This window comes from Salvia hispanica, chromosome 2, assembly GCF_029641045.1.
Source record: "Salvia hispanica isolate PSC_SH4W2 chromosome 2, Shi_PSC_v1, whole genome shotgun sequence".
NCBI lineage: Eukaryota > Viridiplantae > Streptophyta > Magnoliopsida > Lamiales > Lamiaceae > Salvia > Salvia hispanica.
This window is the reverse complement of record NC_142693.1, coordinates 51,948,454-51,966,712: the sequence shown is the minus strand read 5'-3', so window position 1 is coordinate 51,966,712 and position 18,259 is coordinate 51,948,454. Positions and strand designations below refer to the sequence as shown.

At 36.4% G+C, this 18,259-nt stretch overlaps 3 protein-coding genes across 6 annotated transcripts; 1 reads left to right on the top strand and 2 right to left on the bottom strand.

Annotated features, from left to right (window-relative positions):
* Window positions 1–2,306: 2,306 nt before the first annotated feature.
* LOC125201094 (lysophospholipid acyltransferase LPEAT1-like) lies at window positions 2,307–7,601 on the top strand. Of its 4 annotated transcripts, XM_048099013.2 has the most exons (9): window positions 2,307–2,881; window positions 3,652–3,771; window positions 3,866–3,903; window positions 4,438–4,502; window positions 5,341–5,409; window positions 6,056–6,189; window positions 6,359–6,499; window positions 7,040–7,103; window positions 7,393–7,601. In XM_048099013.2, exons 1-9 carry the CDS (start codon window positions 2,435–2,437, stop codon window positions 7,410–7,412), a joined length of 1,098 nt encoding a protein of 365 aa, XP_047954970.1. In that variant the 5' UTR covers window positions 2,307–2,434; the 3' UTR covers window positions 7,413–7,601. The 4 variants fall into 4 exon arrangements, with proteins under 4 accessions (XP_047954970.1, XP_047954969.1, XP_047954971.1 ...); XM_048099012.2 differs by lacking the exon at window positions 7,393–7,601 and having other exon boundaries at window positions 2,309–2,881; window positions 7,040–7,361; XM_048099014.2 differs by lacking the exons at window positions 3,866–3,903; window positions 7,393–7,601 and having other exon boundaries at window positions 2,310–2,881; window positions 4,466–4,502; window positions 7,040–7,361.
* Window positions 7,602–7,637: 36 nt separating this feature from the next.
* LOC125201095 (deSI-like protein At4g17486) lies at window positions 7,638–11,829 on the bottom strand. The gene is made up of 4 exons (XM_048099017.2): window positions 11,625–11,829; window positions 9,002–9,259; window positions 8,543–8,830; window positions 7,638–8,292 (listed from the first exon to the last, which is right to left on the bottom strand). Exons 2-4 carry the CDS (start codon window positions 9,210–9,212, stop codon window positions 8,045–8,047), a joined length of 747 nt encoding a protein of 248 aa, XP_047954974.1. The 5' UTR covers window positions 9,213–9,259; window positions 11,625–11,829; the 3' UTR covers window positions 7,638–8,044.
* A 3,415-nt stretch (window positions 11,830–15,244) lies between these two features.
* LOC125202629 (ricin B-like lectin R40G3) lies at window positions 15,245–17,471 on the bottom strand. Its single transcript, XM_048101077.1, has 4 exons — window positions 17,124–17,471; window positions 16,922–17,044; window positions 15,867–16,092; window positions 15,245–15,561 (listed from the first exon to the last, which is right to left on the bottom strand). Coding segments are annotated over exons 1-4 (684 nt in total). The 5' UTR covers window positions 17,457–17,471; the 3' UTR covers window positions 15,245–15,559.
* Between the last annotated feature and the right edge of the window lie 788 nt (window positions 17,472–18,259).

Genomic DNA, 18,259 nt, shown 5'->3' with positions numbered 1-18,259 from the left:
ATAAAATAGGAACGATAATAATGTACGAGAGAATAATTGAATTTCATTTTACCACATAAAGATATGGCTAACTTTAGTTGGGATCCCTAAAAAACATGAGTCGTTTGTTTATAGTGGAATAGAAGGAATACAGCAGTAAAGAATTACCAATAATGCCAATAAAAGGTAAAAATGGGGCCAATGACGTCTGTCGTATCCCTGGGTACCTCCACTTAGACGTGGCCACGGTTCAAAAACCGCCGGTTCCAAACCCGGTTCGTCGAAAGCTTGAACCGTAACCGGCCCGGATACCGGTTATCCGGTCGCGGTTTAACCGCCGGTTCCAGTTTCGGTTACTAACCGCCGGTTTTTCAGCGGTTCCGGGCCGGTTCCGGTTCTTTTTTTTATTATTTAAATTTTATAGTATAACTTTTAAATTCTATAGTAAAATCCAAAGAGAATTGATAACGATAAAGAATTGCAATTTTATTGATTTGAAACTTTGAAGGTAAATTTCTACAATACAATTACAAGTTACAAAATACAACAATACAACTATACACTTGAATTTAAAATTTAAATACAAAATTACAATCTAGAAAAAAAAAGAAATAAAAGGAAAAGGACTTGAGCTCAACTTAAATTTAAAATTTAAGTTGAGGTGCCTACGTATCCTTAATGCTCAATTGCATTGAGGAATCAAAGTCCACGTAGTTTTCTTACCTTGCTTACCTTGTGTCAGAAAACCGCCGGTTTCTGACCAAAAATCGGCGGTTTCCGACACTTTTTCAGACCCTAACGCTGCAACCCTACGCCTACGCCTGAACCCTAGCCCTGAACCGTCGGGAACCGGCGGTTTTGTGTCAGAAACCGGCGGTTTTCCAACACAAACCGGCGGTTTTCTGACCTTTTTCAGCCCTACGCCTACAACCCTAGGAACCTACCGGCGACGGCTACATATTCCCGGTTAACCGGCGATTCCGAACCGGCGGTTAACTACCGGTTCCGGTTGCGTATTTTTTGAACCGTAACCAGCCCGTTATAACCGTGAAACCGGATTTCGAACCGAAACCGGACTCCGACCCGCCGGTTGGGAACCGGCGGTTAACCGGCGGGCCGGTTGGGTTTGGCCACCTCTACCTCCACTCCATGTCTACAGCTACCAAGAATGAAGCTTCTTAACCCATAACTGATGCCCAAGACAAATCACAAAATAAAATTGAAACGTAGTAAAAAAAAAATTGACATAGAAATCTAATTGAATACAATAACCTAATCGAACACCGCATAACTAGACAAATTCATTCAAAGAAACTTACGATATTTAAGAAGACTCAAATATGGAAAAATAATAACAATGAAAAATACGAACATAGATACCCAAACAAAAATCAACAAAATTAGAGATAGAGTACACATTGATATTTATGTAAACAAATCCTATGCTTAATGATGCGAAACTAAGTGGCACACATCATGCAACAGACCCGTTAAAGAACATAAACTAGATCCATGTCCTAAAAAACAAATGATTGATGTTGAACGCTGTCATTTGAGGCTTGTTGAAGAGAGACAAGCTGAGAAGATGTTGCTCGAGGTAGAAGACTCCTACTCGGCTGAGTGAGATTTAGCCATGAGGCCACTCATCCGAGTGAAGCCGAACCGTCACATGGTTTTGACCTCATTTTTTTAACTATTCACTTTCTTTCTTCTTCCCAATATATCTCTTTGTAAACACTTTCGTCATCAGATTTTAGAAATATATTTAACCATATTTAAGTGTTTTTTGTCCTTTGTGAAGAAGAGAACTTGAATTCCAATTTATTTTGGTTGCTTGAGTGGTAGTTGTTGCTTGAATAAAAGTGTGGTTGCTATCTGAATAGAGCCGATGTATGTTGGTGAAAGTAGCCAAAAAATGTGTTCATGAAGAAGGTCCAAGGTGCCAGAGAGATTCCTCTTTCAATACATTTCTTCATATCTTTACATCATCCATCCTTTGTGTTTAACTTTTCGTGGGTTAAATTTTGTGCCCTTGAGTTTAGCATTCAAGAACAAATCTTGAGAAATATATTTGAGTAGTGTATGTGCAATGTTTCACATCACATAGATATTATAATTAACATCATCATCATCATAACCAATCAACGTCCAAAACAATGACTATCGGTAAGAACATCAATGCCAAAACTGAAGAAGGATGAAGAAGGCATGGCCGCATGGGAGAAAAACGTAGAATAACGTCACTAGTCATTAATTTTAAAAGAGAGAAGCTGCGCTACAATAGTCACTAATTTTGAAGAGCTATGATTTAAAGCAATCACACAACATTAAGTCATTAACTATACCGCAATCCACACGCGCTGACGAATAGCGCGTGATGAGGGATCAATCCCAAATCCAATCTCCATACCAAATTCATCCATAAATCCTTACCTGATTGATCGCAAATCACACAATGGAGTCGGAGCTCAAAGTCCTAACTCGCCAATCCACCAACCAGCGCCCCGAGCCCGAACTCGAGCAGCGAGATGATCGCCCGCTGCTCAAACCGGAGCCTGGGCAGAGCAAGTGCGCGGCTTACGTGCGGCGCGACGTGTACGGTACGATGGGGCGGGGGAAGCTCTCGTGGGCGGAGAGACTGTGGCTGGTGCCTAGATTGGTGATTCTGGTCCCGATAAGAGTCGTGGTCGGGATGACCATCCTCGTCAGCTACTACGTCATTTGTAGGGTTTGCACGGTGTTCCGTGCGCCGAACAGGGAGGACGGGGAGGAGCAGGAGGATTACGCGCACCTCCGCGGGTGGAGGAGGACGGTCATCCTCCGCACTGGAAGGTTTCTCTCCAGGGCGGTTCTGTTTGTGTTCGGCTTCTATTGGATATCGGAGACACGTGGCGAAAATGAGGTTATTTTCTTTAATTTCGGTGTTTTGTAATTGCATTTATGTGGATTTGGAAGATATGGATATTCAACTAGTTGAGCTATGTTATGATTATGTGTTGTGCCGTATCGTATTAGTCTGTGAAATTATCAGATGTTTGTTTACGTCTGATTTTAATTGAAGATTAGCGAAACATGTAATACTTCCATGATTGTGCACATTATCATATTAGGCTTCTTGTTTAGCAATCAATAATTTGTTAGCAACAATCAGAAGTTACTAAATTGGGGGTGATGAAGAGAGAACAACACTTTTTATGCTTAGATTTCTGGGGAATCATTGTTCTAACAGTAGAGCTTATTTAGAGATGAGATGGAAGTTAGGTTTGTGGTTTGGGGCTTTCCATTTAAGAAAAGTTACCCTTCCCTCTTCTGGTGTTTTAGTTTCTAAATAAGTAAATACAAGTGGATTTGGCATTAAAATTGGAGGTAAAGAAGTCTGTTAGTGTCTTGCTACCTTAGAGCTTAGACGTGTCCTCCATAAATGCATCTTGTGACTATCTTACAGAATGATCTATAGTGGGAAGTTAAACCCCAACTTTAGAATCTGTGTAGACAGTGTAGTAAATACATTACTTTTTTCTGTACGGACGCCGCTTTATTTGACTTCTTGATCTGGACCGTCTGGTAACATCTGTGTTTTGGAAACTTCATCCATGTTTAGATGAAGAAATGCTTCGTATAATTTATGTGCAATAATATTGTGTTGATCATATGCTTACACAAACTTTTCAGAATGAATCTAACGACCACTCCGAAGGGTTCGAAAGATATGGGGCTATCATCTCGAACCATGTATCATATATAGATATCCTATACCATATGTCTTCCTCATTTCCAAGTTTTGTGGCTAAGGTTAGCTAATTTTTAGATTTAGTTTTATTAATGTGTTGTTAACTACTCAATCTGACTTTTCTGTTAACCGTGCTTTTGGGTTTTGTTGCTGAAGAGATCAGTGTCAAAACTTCCTCTTATTGGTCTCATAAGGTTGTAGACTCTATTTTGGTGTGTGCATGCTGTTTGTTTACAGATATTATAATTATCTTTCTCATGTGTTTTTTTTCTCATGCATTTATATCCTGTGGCTTTTGCTTTTGGATTTGTAAATGTTAATGGCATTTGGATTGCTGAGTGGAAATTAAACTATTCATCTGACATTAGAGTGGTTTTCATTGTGATATAGGAGTAGTTAAAACAGTGTATGTCTCTATGTTTCCTTCCTTCATGTGCATGCATAGATATTACAATGAGCACCTTTCTCTTGGCAGTCACCTGTATGAACCTAAATTCCCTTTTATTGTTTTTCTAATTTTAGTATTATATTTATGTAGAACCGCTAGGCGACTATATATTTTCCAATTGGGTATCCTGCTAGGCTTATTTATTGATTGTATATTAAATGGTTATCCACATTGTCTTTTATTTGTGGATATCTATCCCTTCCTGCCAAGCATTTTGCTCTTATAAGGATTCTTCTTTATCAAAAGATAGCTTAGAAAATTGTTTCTTTGTATGTTACAGCAAGTGTCTTGGTTGTGTCTTTGTACAGCGGGAGTTAAAGTCATCAGATTTCAAAGGCGTCTCAGGTATGTGTCTCAACTAGAAATGTTGCAGTTATGTCTAGGCAGGGGCATATGTTAGTACTGTCTTCTTTGTAGGTGAATATTTGACTGTGACATTTGAACCAGATGAAGAGTGTATACAATTGAAGCCTCTGCAAACCAAACAACTTATGCACTATGCCCATTAAAAGTTGTTCCATAATGTAACTCATTCCAAGAGTACACCTCTTGTTCCCCCAGGGTGGTTTATGGTTGCCAAGATTGCATTATTCTTTTGTATTTGCATAAGCAAATCTAACCCCCTTGGGTACTTTACTTTAATAGTCTTAATCTTTTTCACCACACTGTAAGTAGGTCAAATGTTAGAAGAGTACTAAGTTTGTTTTTTTTTGGATTATATATGTCCACTTTATTTTGTATTAATGTGTTTTGAGTTGCACAATATTCATGTTCTGCTCAGTTTTTACCTCTATCTTGATTTCAAACCGAGTCAGTCAATGATTTAATTTATCAAAACTGCATAAACAGTTGACTCTTTGATGCTGCTGTTTCCATTATTGGAATCAAACACTCCAGCCATTTTTTGGCATCCAGCTTGAGGGGAATTTTGAGACTCAAATTGAAAGCAAACTAAGTTTTATCTAGTGTAATGATGCTTTCTTCTTACAAAACTGGGCCAAAACACTCATTTCTTTTTTGAGATCATAAAAAGTACAATTACAAATGTCAGCTTGAAAAATTGGTTCAATATCTTATCCGACCAAGTATATTTGTGTTGCTCAGCTGCTTTACGAAGTGTTTGAAACTCCTGATTTGGCATTCTATTTTCATGTCGTCTTATTCCTTCCTTTTCTGTATGCAGGTATTGTAACTGAAAGAATTCGAGAAGCCTATCAAGACGAGTTTGCTCCAAGGATGATTATTTTCCCAGGTTACATTCTCAACACAGTTACAAGCTTTAAGATACATTATTTTTGTGAATGCAACTTACTGAGCTTACAATTATTTCGGTTCTGTCTGCTTGTTAATTGTATGCCATTGAGTTCTTGAATCACTGTTATCGACAGTTGTCAGAAGATCATTGATATCCTACTAAAAGGATCTGTAACATGTAATATTGTGTATTAACTCATATGTCCGAGGCAATACTTATCTGTAGTCTGTACTGCATATGAAAAAAGACTTGTCGAGCAGTGATGATACATGCTCTGTAGTCTGTAATATTTTTTCCAAGATAATTCTCCTTACCATTTTCTCTTTCCTATTCTTTTGCCTTTTTGTTGTGTTGTGTTCACTCTCTGGCTGTTCTGAACTAAAACATTTTCTTATTTCCACTAATTTCTAATCAATCTCTTTGAGTTTTTGGTGATTCCTATCTAAATACAGTGCTAGTATAAGCGAAACTAAATGTTTCAGTTTTAAAGTGCTCCATTTTCGTGTTGTGGTAGGGTTTATGGTTAGAAAGTTGAGCACACTATATGCATGTTCAGTAAAAAACCATGAATGTTAGGGGTTCTACTATATCTCACAATCTGTTCATTTGATGCCATTTCAATTCTTACTTTGGTTTCTAACAGAAGGCACGACCACAAATGGAGACTACCTTCTTCCATTCAAGACTGGTGTATTTCTGGCAAAGGCTCCAGTACAACCTGTTATCTTAAGATACCCCTACCGGAGATTCAGTCCTGCATGGGATTCTATTTCCGGGGTGAGTTGTTTTTGGAATTTTGCTTTGTGGAACCTATACAAGCTAGAAGGTCAGCTTGAATTGTTGATAGCTGACCTCCAGGCTGAGTATGAGTTTGTAGTATCTGTTGCTAAGATCCAAGGAGCACCTCATATTTCTCTGCGGTTTGCTAACATACATCTTGTTGCAGGCACGCCATGTAATTCTTCTTCTGAGTCAATTTGTAAATTACATTGAAGTGAAGAGACTACCTGTGTATCATCCCTCAGAACAAGAAATTGAAAACCCAAAGCTTTATGCAGAAAATGTCAGGAAGCTGATGGCTCAAGAGGTACATACCCATTTTCCAAGAACCAATGTCTATTACTTGATCGTATTGAGCAGATCTCTTAGTAGTGCAATTTGAGACATTATGTTTTACCTCTTGCAGATATAACTTTTTACATAATTGTCATTGGCTTCAAAATACACAAATTTATTTTTGATTTTGCACATGAACTTTAGAACCTGTCCTTGATTGCACAAAATTATCATTTTCTAATTTTGAACATGAATTTTAAGATTTGTCCCAAAATATACAAACTTTACTCTCTTTTTCCCACACAAACCCCATATGCAAATGACAATCTTGAATTCCTCGTGGCTTTTATTAGTTTCGATTTGGATTTTTTGAGAAATCCAAGAAATGAAAGAGAAGTTCGTATGTTTTGGGGAAAGTTTAAGACGTTATGTGCAAAACCAATTTCAACCCAAAGTTGGTGTATACCGTGTATTCTGAGGCAATTACTGCGTTTAATTATCATTTGATTAGAAATGAAGTGTAGGAAATTTTGCTTTGGTAGCCTAAAAATGTTGGTGTTATGTGATGCAGGGTAATTTGATTCTTTCAGATGTTGGGTTGCCGGAGAAACGCGTATATCATGCAGCTCTCAATGGTAATATTAGCATGCCTAGTGTTTTGCATCAGAAAGGCGATTGATAATTTCTTGGCCATGCTCGAGAAGAATATATTTGGTCTTCTGTTCGACTTCTGTAACCACATTACTATTATTAACATATACACGCTGATTAAATAGAAACTGTAACCTTGTTCCTGTGGAATTGCTCAGCAACACTTACCCATATATTGTTTGCTGCTGCATTGTAACATTACAAATAAATTCCCTCATACACACTGCAAAGATGGTTGTTAATCTGAATGTTCTCTCTTTGGTGTTCCTGCAGGTTTATTATCTCAAACGTAATCCCCTCTTCGGCGTGTATATCCCACTCTTTTATACCTTTGGTTATTGAAATCAAATGCAGATTAACATCATTCTTGTTTTAGCTTAATTGGGCATTTCAACTTAATGGGTTTTGGAATGCATTGTACAGAAGAAAGATGATAGTTTTGCTTCATAGTTGTCGATTATCCAACTCCTTTTACAGGTGCATTATTAGTTTCATCTGCATACCTCACAAAACACAGCTTTCTGAAGATTCAAGAATCCATTTCCATAAAGAGAACATTGTTTCTGTACATGCTATGCATTTGCATCAGCTAGAATCGTACATCGAGCAAATACAGTTTGCACCCTAAACTGCTAATACTATGGACTAACGGGGTAGAGTCTACATGATCAAACATCGTGCCCACACACGACAATACTCCACACTTGACATGGGATTAGTTGATTTACATCAATCACTATACTATATTGACATAGACAAGACACATCTACAATGACGAAAAGAATAACCAAGAGGGAGACGAATGAATGCTTCATGATTTGTGCACAAAAACGCTATTTTGCTCAACTGCAATACAGATAACAAAAGAATCCCAAGAAACCACTTGGATATTCCCACCAAGACATTTCTAAGTAGACCTTTCCTCTTACCTTTCCTTGAGTGAGCCATTAGCAGACCTTCTTAGTTCCCATGGTCGTAGGCATCCTTTCAAGGGGGATTGTAGTAGCAAAGACGAAGTGGACAACTGCTTTTGCCTTGATGAAATTGAGGAAAGACAGCTGAAAGTGCTTCTAAGCCTTGTTTTCTCACTATTGTTGTTCGGTTGGAATTTTGGCTCATGTTGCACAGCAGTAATTTTAAGGGCCTCGGGTAAAACACAGTTGAAGATTGAACCTAAGTGCACAAGAAATCGAATAAGCGAACATTTCATATTTCTTTAAAGCTCATGTCTTGGTAGCTTCTAACGAGTTTCACCATGGAACAATTGTGTACTAGTCGAGTGTCAAAATTCTCTGCTCTTTTAATATCTCTATCTAATCAATCCCTCAAAACAATAATTTTAGACCAATTTTTGGAACATAAAGGAGGTCAGGGTACGAATGAAAACAAAGCCAAAATTACCAATAACCAACGAAAAACATACCTAACTTGGCCAGACGATTTACCCATTTTGGGATTCTTTTTCCTGTTAACTTGTAACAAGTGTCCTTGCAGAAATGGTTGCAATTCTTTACAATCAAGTGATACGTATCGCCATTGTAATTTGCAGCTTGACGTTCCATAAACTCCCTAATTTGAGTTGCATCCAATGATGTAGTACCAACGAATATGGACTTCCGAAATTTAAATCCAGGGCACTGGCGAGGTTCGACCTCAAAGACACCACTAGATGAATAATCATGAGCTCCAAATGCATATTCTATGCCATGGACTGTGAAGTATGAACAAAATTGGTCAGAAAGAATATTCTTTTGAAGTACATGTTCATGCATCAAGCAACAATGCAAAAGAAAAGGCACAGAACAAATTCAACATAGCAATCTTTATAGTTATAAACCATGAAATAGACACGGTTGGTAAATACATTGTGAGCAAAACATACCTTCGACCCCAGAGTGAAATATACCTAGGCCAGCCCAATAGACATAACCATTCATGGGTGTCAAGTCATATACGTTCAGATACACCGGAGTGCTTTCGGAACTATCATTATCTGACTTCACTTTCGAAAAGAAACAAAAATGCCGGGCTGATTTTTCAGTCAAACGGAGTGGCACTATGGACTTCCACCCTTTATTTGATCTTAATTTCATTTTGCTTTGATGAATAAACACACTTCAATCTAGGCCTGCTAGACGTTCTACATTTGCACAAAAAAAGATGTGAGCCTAAAACCAAAATAACAAAGCAAAAGAAGTAACAGCTCAGAAAGAAACCTAAAAACAAATCATGAACACTATCATTGATCTTTTATTCCAAGATCTTGTCAGAGAGTTCAGAGTATATCAGAAAGTGGAACTTGAGACTAAGGAATACATGTATACAGTGTACCATTAAATGCAAGTGCTTAACATAGGGGATTCTATTAACCAGAAAAAAAATACGACAAGTCTTGTTATTCGTGAAGAAATTCAAAACCAAAGCTAGAGCTCAACGAAGCCATTCTCAGGCAAAGATTTAGAAGGCCTTTGAGCCTTTCTGTGTCAAATGAATGAATAATTGGAAAAGTATTCTTGAAAGAGACCAGCATCACACGTCCAACAAAACAACCAAAATTCTGCATTAGCAGTGTGTAAGACTGATGGCCCTCGAAAGGAAGAAGTTGACTGTTCTTCAGATTCTCAGAATACTTTTTCCATACTTTTTTATGCTTCTATACTAAGATACAGCAGGGAAGAAAAGAAAAACACAATCTGCATCCGAAACTATGCTAGTTTGCTACCATACTAACAAAGTATAACAACAGGATTTTATGTAGCTTTGAAAATAGTAATAAATTTTGCTGTTAAAGTCTATTCCCAGTTTATTATAAACATTCTTCTGAGAAAAGCGCATTTTAAAATATTACTCCCTTCATTCCATAAAAATATGGGCATATGATATGGCACGGGAATTAAGCCAAAATTGGTAAAGTACGAGAGAGGAGGAGAAGGGTAGTTAAAGTAGTGTTGGTGGATAGTGGGACCAACATTATTATTAGTGTTTTGATGGTGGTATAAGTTGTAAATAACTTGATGTATAGGGGGGTAATAAATTGAGACACTCATATTTATATGGGACGGACGAAAACGGAAAGTGCACATATTTTTATGGGACAGATGGAGTATGTAATATTCCCTCCAAATTCCAACTTTTGTCAAATTATGTTGCTTAGGTGATGAATCCAGTTTCAAAATAGATCCATTCATTTATTCAAACACATCTCAACACAACATACTTCCTGGAACTTTATTTTGCATAAATATCGCATGTCGAGCAGTTGAATGAGTTGGACGAGGACACAAAAAGTTGGTTTGTCTCAATTTCTACTATAAGAAATAAATATTAGTTCAGAGCTGTTGAATAAGAATTTAAATAGAAAGATTCACACAATAGCTAAGATTATGTAAGTAGAAGCCACTAACAATTACTATAACCAAAGTAGCTTCTTCACCTCTCTTTTCTTATGCACTTATCTATTCAAGTTTCTACAAATGTGATATGCAGTAGATCAGCAAATGAATTTGATATAGAATGAGATTTGGACTTATCTTTATTCTTAATTATTAATTAGTTAGGATTTGATTAGATTTTATTTACTTAATTAGTTACGATTTGATTTGATATTATAGGGATATAAGATTATTATAAATAGCACTTAAGAATGAGAGCAGTGAATCTTTTGCGAGATCACTTGGACGGTTGAAGACTGTGGCCTCTTCGTGAGGATTATTTTGGTGTATTTCTTCTAGAGTTACAGTTCTATTAATTCCATTCAGATATTTACCGTTTCTGTCGTGTTCTTTCAATATCAGAATTTATTGTTCTAGTTTATGTTCTTGTTCGTCGGTCGTAGCCAATATGTATCTCAAACTTAACTCAAAACTTCTCATCAATTCAGAGTCAAGTTGATGTTTTTCTATTAATTGAAAGTCATGACAATTTTGCAAAGAGAGAACCAGAGACTACATCTTCATCTAACAATTAAATGAGATCAAGGAAATTTCTAGAGTCTTGTCTATAGTCAAAGTTGTTAAGAAAAACAAGGATTAAGTCAAAAAACAATAAGATACCCAAAGATTGCTATTATAAGTTCAATTAACAACTGACTTAGACTAAAGTATAATAAAAAAAATTACACCTCTAATTATGTCATCTTGTCAAAACAGAAAAATTTGTCAGCTTCGAATAATAATTATAAATAACTTTTCGTTCAAAACATTAAACAAGGGCCCTAGATACGCAAGCTTTAAGAACCACAGAATTACCAGAAATAAATTAAATTATTGCTTGAATTCTTTATAATTTATGCCAGATCTTGTTGCAAGCTTGAATCATTATAAGCAAAAACATACGAAACTAAGAAATAGAAAGTTAGTTTTCATTAAAAATTCCCCAAGCAATTCAAGTAAGCTGAATTACGCAACAAAGAAAAGAGGCGAAGTAGTACAAAGTAGCGGTTACATGATTGAAAAGGAATTGATTGTTCCAAGCAAAAAGAATTTAAAGAAAAAAAAAGGACTCACTGATTTGGAGGGGAATAGTAGCATTGGAAGTTAATTAGCGAGGATTGGAGGTTGGAGCTATTCAAAAGATGACTGCAGTGGCGAATTGTGCATGTGAAGAGAGAGAAAGAGAAGGGGGTTAGTTAGCAACTTTCTCTCCCATACATTCATGGGGTTTCTGAGATTATGAGGTAGACAAACAAGCTCTGCAAAGTGTGAACAGCGTTTTGACAAAACTATGCACAATTACCATTTTTTTTTCCGTCCACAAACACAGAGCACATTCATTTATGAAAAAATTTCAACAAATAATAACCCTACATATTATTTCACTATCACTACTTCTCACTTACTTTTTTCTCTTCTATCTTATTTTACCAATTCTACATTAAAATCCATGTCATACACAAATTGCTCTATTTTTATGAACGGAAGGAGTATTTCTGAGCTATAGCAAATTATTTCCGGAGAGTCTACTTAAGTCTAATTTCTATTAAATAATGAGAAACGAGAACATCACACAAACCCAACATCCACCTCACGGTCTTTTTGGGACGAAAATAGAATTTGGATTCTAGACTAAGGCTAGTCCGGGGAAAAATACGAAATACTGTAATACAAGTCATATCGTACTGAAAATATTATCGAAAATATCAAATTTTTGATATACCTTGATTCTCTGTACGGTATGATACCCTAATGAAATACTCCATTTCGGTAAGGTAACGGTATAATTTGCATATACCACGGTATACCGTTGCATACCGTAAATTAAGATATATACCATAAATATAATTATCTATAAAATATATTTTATATTTTTAGATTATAAAATATAAATTATATTCTAAAAACTCAAATTATCTATTTTCATTTGATGTTGAAAGGAGGTATACCACAAAAGTACGGTATAATGAAGTTCAGTACGGTATACTGAAAATGAGGTACAGTAGCGGTATAAAAATTCGTCATACCGAAAATAAGGTATATCGTACCGAACATCGGTATACCGAAAATTTTGCTAAGGTAAATGTAAGATTTTTATTGCATACAGAATTTATAGTAAGGTATTAGGTATGGTGGTTTCGGTAAGGTACACCGTACCGAAAATTCAATAACTTTAATTCTACTATTCATCAATTTCCAAACTACGCCGGCTATGGTTTCAAGAATTATTAAATTATCACGAAGGTGATTTCATAATTTGTAGGTTGCAACTTGGAAACTAATGTCTCCTTCTAAAAATGAATTTAATACAAAGTAACTCCTAACATTTTATGCAAAAAACCGTGAGAAAATCGTGAAACTGAATCGGAACTACAAAAAGTCGCCAAAATCCGGCATCCGCAGCTGAACCGAACTCCAAAAAACCTCTGGTTCGGAACCAAAACCAGAACCAGCGGTTTTTGAACCGGATCTGTAACCGCAAAATATGCTCAAGGTTCGGTTTCGGTTAGAGATTTTTCGAAACCGAAACCAGAACCGGCGGTTTCTGAACTATAATGGGCGGTTCCAGAACCTTGGGCATGTCTAAGTGATGCAACTACAACTCTAAGGATTTGTTTCTCTCTCTTTCGCTCGTTTATGTATTCTCTGTAATGTGTGATATGAAGAGATCACCACACTTGTATTTATCGCCAGAGAGATGACAAACTCTAATAACAAACAATTAATGTCTTTTTATCAAAGTGACTATTTAATTATGATGTTTCTTTTTTGTCAAGTAATACCAAAATCAAATTAAATAATTAATAACAATTGATTTGATTTTATTAGTTAATGACATAATTAATGTCAAATTTATGGCAATCATAACCATATATATTTTTGACTAAATTAATGTTAATCAAGACGCTATATATAAATATCTAAATTTTGCTTAATAGCAGTACACTAATATGAAACATAATAATATTAGTCAAGATTAATGACTAATTAGGAAATATCCCGTTCAAATCAATATATTCAATTGATAGATAATTAATTAAGGAAATGTGTCTGATACCAAGTTTATGTATTATACTCCCTCCGTTCCCTCATAATTGAGGCGAAACTTTTCAGCACGGAGTTTAAGAAAGGAATGTTGAGTATGTTAAATAAATAGATAAAAAAGTAAGAAAGAGAAAAACGTTGAGAGAATAAAGTAAAAAGTGAATAAAGTAGAGAGAATAAAGTAAGAAAGAGTAAAGTAAGAATGAGAAAAAAAAGTTATTATATATGGAAATGACTCAACTATGAAAGAACTTCCCGAAATAGAAAAATGACTCAACTATGAAGCAACGGAGGGAGTATTAAAGAATTTGATTCTATTTAGGATTCAATCACATTTCATATTTGTGCGACATAAAACTTACAGTAAAAAGTTATGAAGGAAAAGAAAAAATCAGAAGAACTAGTAGCATGATAGTTCTTACATCCTGTAGCGACCATTCATACTTTGTTGTGAAAAAAAAATGTGATGAATGGTTTGGAAAGGTGATTGCACGTGGTTGTGGTGAATTCAAGAAGGCGTTTGTTGTGATTTTTAGGGTATGCAATTCAATTTCACACAATAGAAACCAAAAAAACACTACTATCTATAAGAGAATAGACATACAGTGCAGCAGTATAATTGGTAATGAAATCACATGGAAGACAATAACTATAAAAACGTAAAGAAAGCAGTCAACAGTATCGAAGTCGAACGTCGAAGAGAAGGTGTAGGGCGACACAATGGAGCGGCTTTTCGGAAAGGAAAGGAAGATGGTGAAGCAATCAGTACAACGTCGGAAAGAGATAGAGATAGAGTTAGAGACCGACTAATCGGTTATCCATAGTCTACCAAAGGGATAATGGAAGGATTGGTGTTGATCGCACATCGGTTGGATGGCTGGGTCAAGTTGTGATATCTCGTGAGACAGAGAAACCTAGAGGAAATTGTTAGAATCTAGTCTGATCAACGCAATTTGTGAAAATGACCCCAATATAGTCATATGTTGATGGATTGGGTGTTGTTCGCACGACGATGGAATACCTGGTTTAAGATTATACATCCTTTATTGTTGCATTTTGTAAAATGACACCAATATAATAGTGCACTATTTTCATTTTGAAATGACTATTCATCAATAAATTTTACTCCTCCATTACTTATTGTATTGAATAAATTATGAAAAACCTCTAATCGAATATTTTCTTGTCAAAATAGTAAATACCGTCTAATCCTATTTTTAGAAATTACACAACGTCTGCGCAATAAAAACTTGGGTAAGTCAACTCGTCTTGACGAACCATCACGTGTATAACAATGTATTTTATATTTTACATGCACGTTATGTTACTAACTTTTTAAGTTGTTAACTCATCAATGCAGTGTATTAAAAATGTCAGCACGATCACATTAAAACGTCAACAAAATTATGTGTTAGACAATTTAATGTCATCGTGTTGACATTTTTAATATATTGCGTTAATGAATTACCAGAGTTATAGCAACTTAAGAAAGTTAGCAATTGACAAACCTCTTACATATATAATTGTCATTTCTTATGAATGAAAAGACATGAGTGATGAATTCAGTTATAAAGACTATATATACACTCAGTTATTTCAACTTCATAAAATCTACCGGGAACGAAATTATGTAAATCCCACACATGGAATGAAGTCCAAAACAACTGGAAACGTCTTAATAAAACTTATACTATTACCAAAGGTACTAAGCATATTGTTAATGTTGATAAGATTACGAATAAGATACTACTAGGCATATAAAGTAGCTAGTACAGGTTCAAGGATCCAGCAACCTACTCATATGTAATTACACTAGTGTGTTTATTATTGAAGCTACAATGCATACATAACTTCAAGGCCACCAAATCAAGGTATGATCGACACCGGTGAAGAGATGATGCGTACATTATCAGAAAAGCCAGCAAAACTAACAGCTTCCGGTAGCAGCAGCAACAGCATATGTATCCTAGAGAGTACATAAAAGAGTTGTGAAACAATTTTGATACTAATAAGAAGATGTATTCTCTTCGTCCCATTATAAGTGATGCATTTTTTTGGGGTATAAAATTTAAAAGTGAGTAAAGTGTACATAGAACAAGGTAATTGGGAGAAATAGAAAGTGAATATAGTAAGAGAGAATAAAGATAGTACTATTTTTTTTGCTAAAAAGGAAAGGATCTATAATGGGACCGCCAAAAAAGGAATACGAACCACTTATAGTAGGACAAATGAAGTATCTTATAGAGTATCTTGTATTCTAATATGACTTACAGTGGAAGTCAATCCTCCAGTGCTGGTTCTCTCCATTTTTCCATTCCCCGAGCACGACTGTGGTGCCATCGTGGACCCCACCATGGTGTCTCTCACCGTGGAGAGCCTCGAAATTCAGGCGAATGTTGTTCACCATTCGCACGGCCCGGTACCCATCACCCAGCTCCTTCTCGGCCCATAAGATGGACTGATCAAGAGTATTGGGATTGTATTGAACAAGTTGCACCTGCCATATTCAAACACACTAATTCTCACTATTGCTCATATATAGCATATTTCAATTTGTGGTAATTGGACATAAGAGTTGAGCACTAAAAATTTTCCTAGACTTGTTATTGCCCCAAATTATTACCCCTAATATTAGTTGATATGTGAACATACATTTTCCACTTATGGATCGTGTATTATATATTACTCAAAAAGAAATATTGGCTAATCTACGATCGATCAATCTATAAACTCTTTGATCATATCTCTTCATTCAAAGGCTCAATCACTTTGCTTAATGAGTTATTCACAGTCAACATATACCAATCACAAACTTAGAATTCAATATCCAAAATAAAAGTAAAGGTTTGTGAAAAAGGCCAGTATATTAATTACATCTCAACCACTTTATTAACGAACCCGTGTTTTAATTTACACATATGACATATATATCTACCATTCAACAATCGAGTTACAGCAAAATTTATATCCCAACGAGGAAAAATCATCTCAATTTGTTGTTGGAGATCCAGTTATAGCTGAGTCATTTCTTTTTTTTGAAAAAAAAAACTTATTTCTTTTCTCTTACTTTGGTCTCTCCGAATTTATTCTCCATTCATCTATCTATCTTTTTTACTTTCCTACTTTATTTTCTTCACTTAACTCACTTTTATCACAATTTCTTAAATGTCATGGCGAAAAGAAACATCTTTACTACATGGAAAAGAAAGGAATACATATCGCAAACAGTCAAAGCTAGATAATTACAATAGTCCAAAATGAAATACTGGAAACGAAATTAATTAATACTATAGATCGAAAAAGAAAGAAAGGGAGAGAGAGTTTACAGGATGGTTTGGACCAATAGAGTGCTTCAAGGCTTGACCAGTAGCTTTGTTGATCAACGCAAAACTCGGCAACCCGTCTTTATCCCTCACTGTGTGGCTATACTTTTCATCTTTTATCCAGTGCTGAAACCAATGAATTTGAATTTATAATTAGTCAACAAAAAGAGAAAGATAGAGAGATTTAGGGGTTTTGATGTTTGACCTGGAGAGGGTCGGAGGGATTTGAGCGAACAAGGATGACCTTGCCGTGACTGATGGAGAGAGAGTAGGTGGAATCGGCCTTGCAGTACATCTTGACGGAGGGTCCGCTGAAGATGTCGCCGCTGTGCACTGGCGGAGGAGAGTGGTGGTGGTGGTCGACTACCACCACGCGGGGGGGAGGAGCTGGTGTGGGGACCACCACCACCGGAGTTGGATGATGGTGGTGGTGTACTACAGGAGGGGGTGGAGGGCTGTGGTGGTGCACCGGAGGGGGTGGTGGGTGGTGGTGGTGGTGGTGGTGGCCGCCGCCGGGGTGGTGGTGTCGACGATCCATGATGCTCTATGGGTTGGTTTGGTGTTGGTGAGATATTTACGGTGAAGGTGAAGACCTTTTATAGGATCAAGAGTCGAGACTTAATGGTTAAGACTGAACAGCCACGTGTCATTACTATATTCAACCTTAATCTCTTTAAATGCCTTTTTTATTTTTTTGGTGTTTGGAGTGAAATGTGAAACAATGTTTTCTTTTTAATAATCTCTAATAGCACTCCCAATTGCACTCCCTTATTTCTCCCTAACTCCTGCCACATCAGCGCCACATCAGCATCACATTTTATCCCCAGTTTTTAGCCAACTGCTACATTGGTTTCTCCCTTATTTCTCCCTTATTTCTCCCTAACTCAACATTTCATTTTTACATCATTATTTTTTATATTATTTAATTTTCCCTACAAATGTATTTAATAAATAGACTAATAATGAACAATTCATCGTTGTATTAATCATTGGAAAATATAATACAACGAAAAAAAAAAAACTACAAATAAAAAACGCAAATAAACAAAGATTTAAAAAAAAAAAAACTAAGACGGAGGGGCCGGAGGGGCGTCGGGATCGAGGCCCATCGTAATCTGCAGGCTTTGGATGCATTTCCAGAGGGCCGCCTTTTCTTCAGGGGTCCCGCCGCCGGTGAAGTACAGCGTGTACATCTGCGTCAGATTGGCGACATTGCTCGAATAAGTGGCTTTTTCTAAGTCGATGTGGGGTTCCGACTCGACTTCCGACGTTGTGCCCTTCCCCTTCCGCCTCTCCTTCGCCTTCTTCGCTCCCTCCGGGCGCTCGTGCGGACCATCCCCA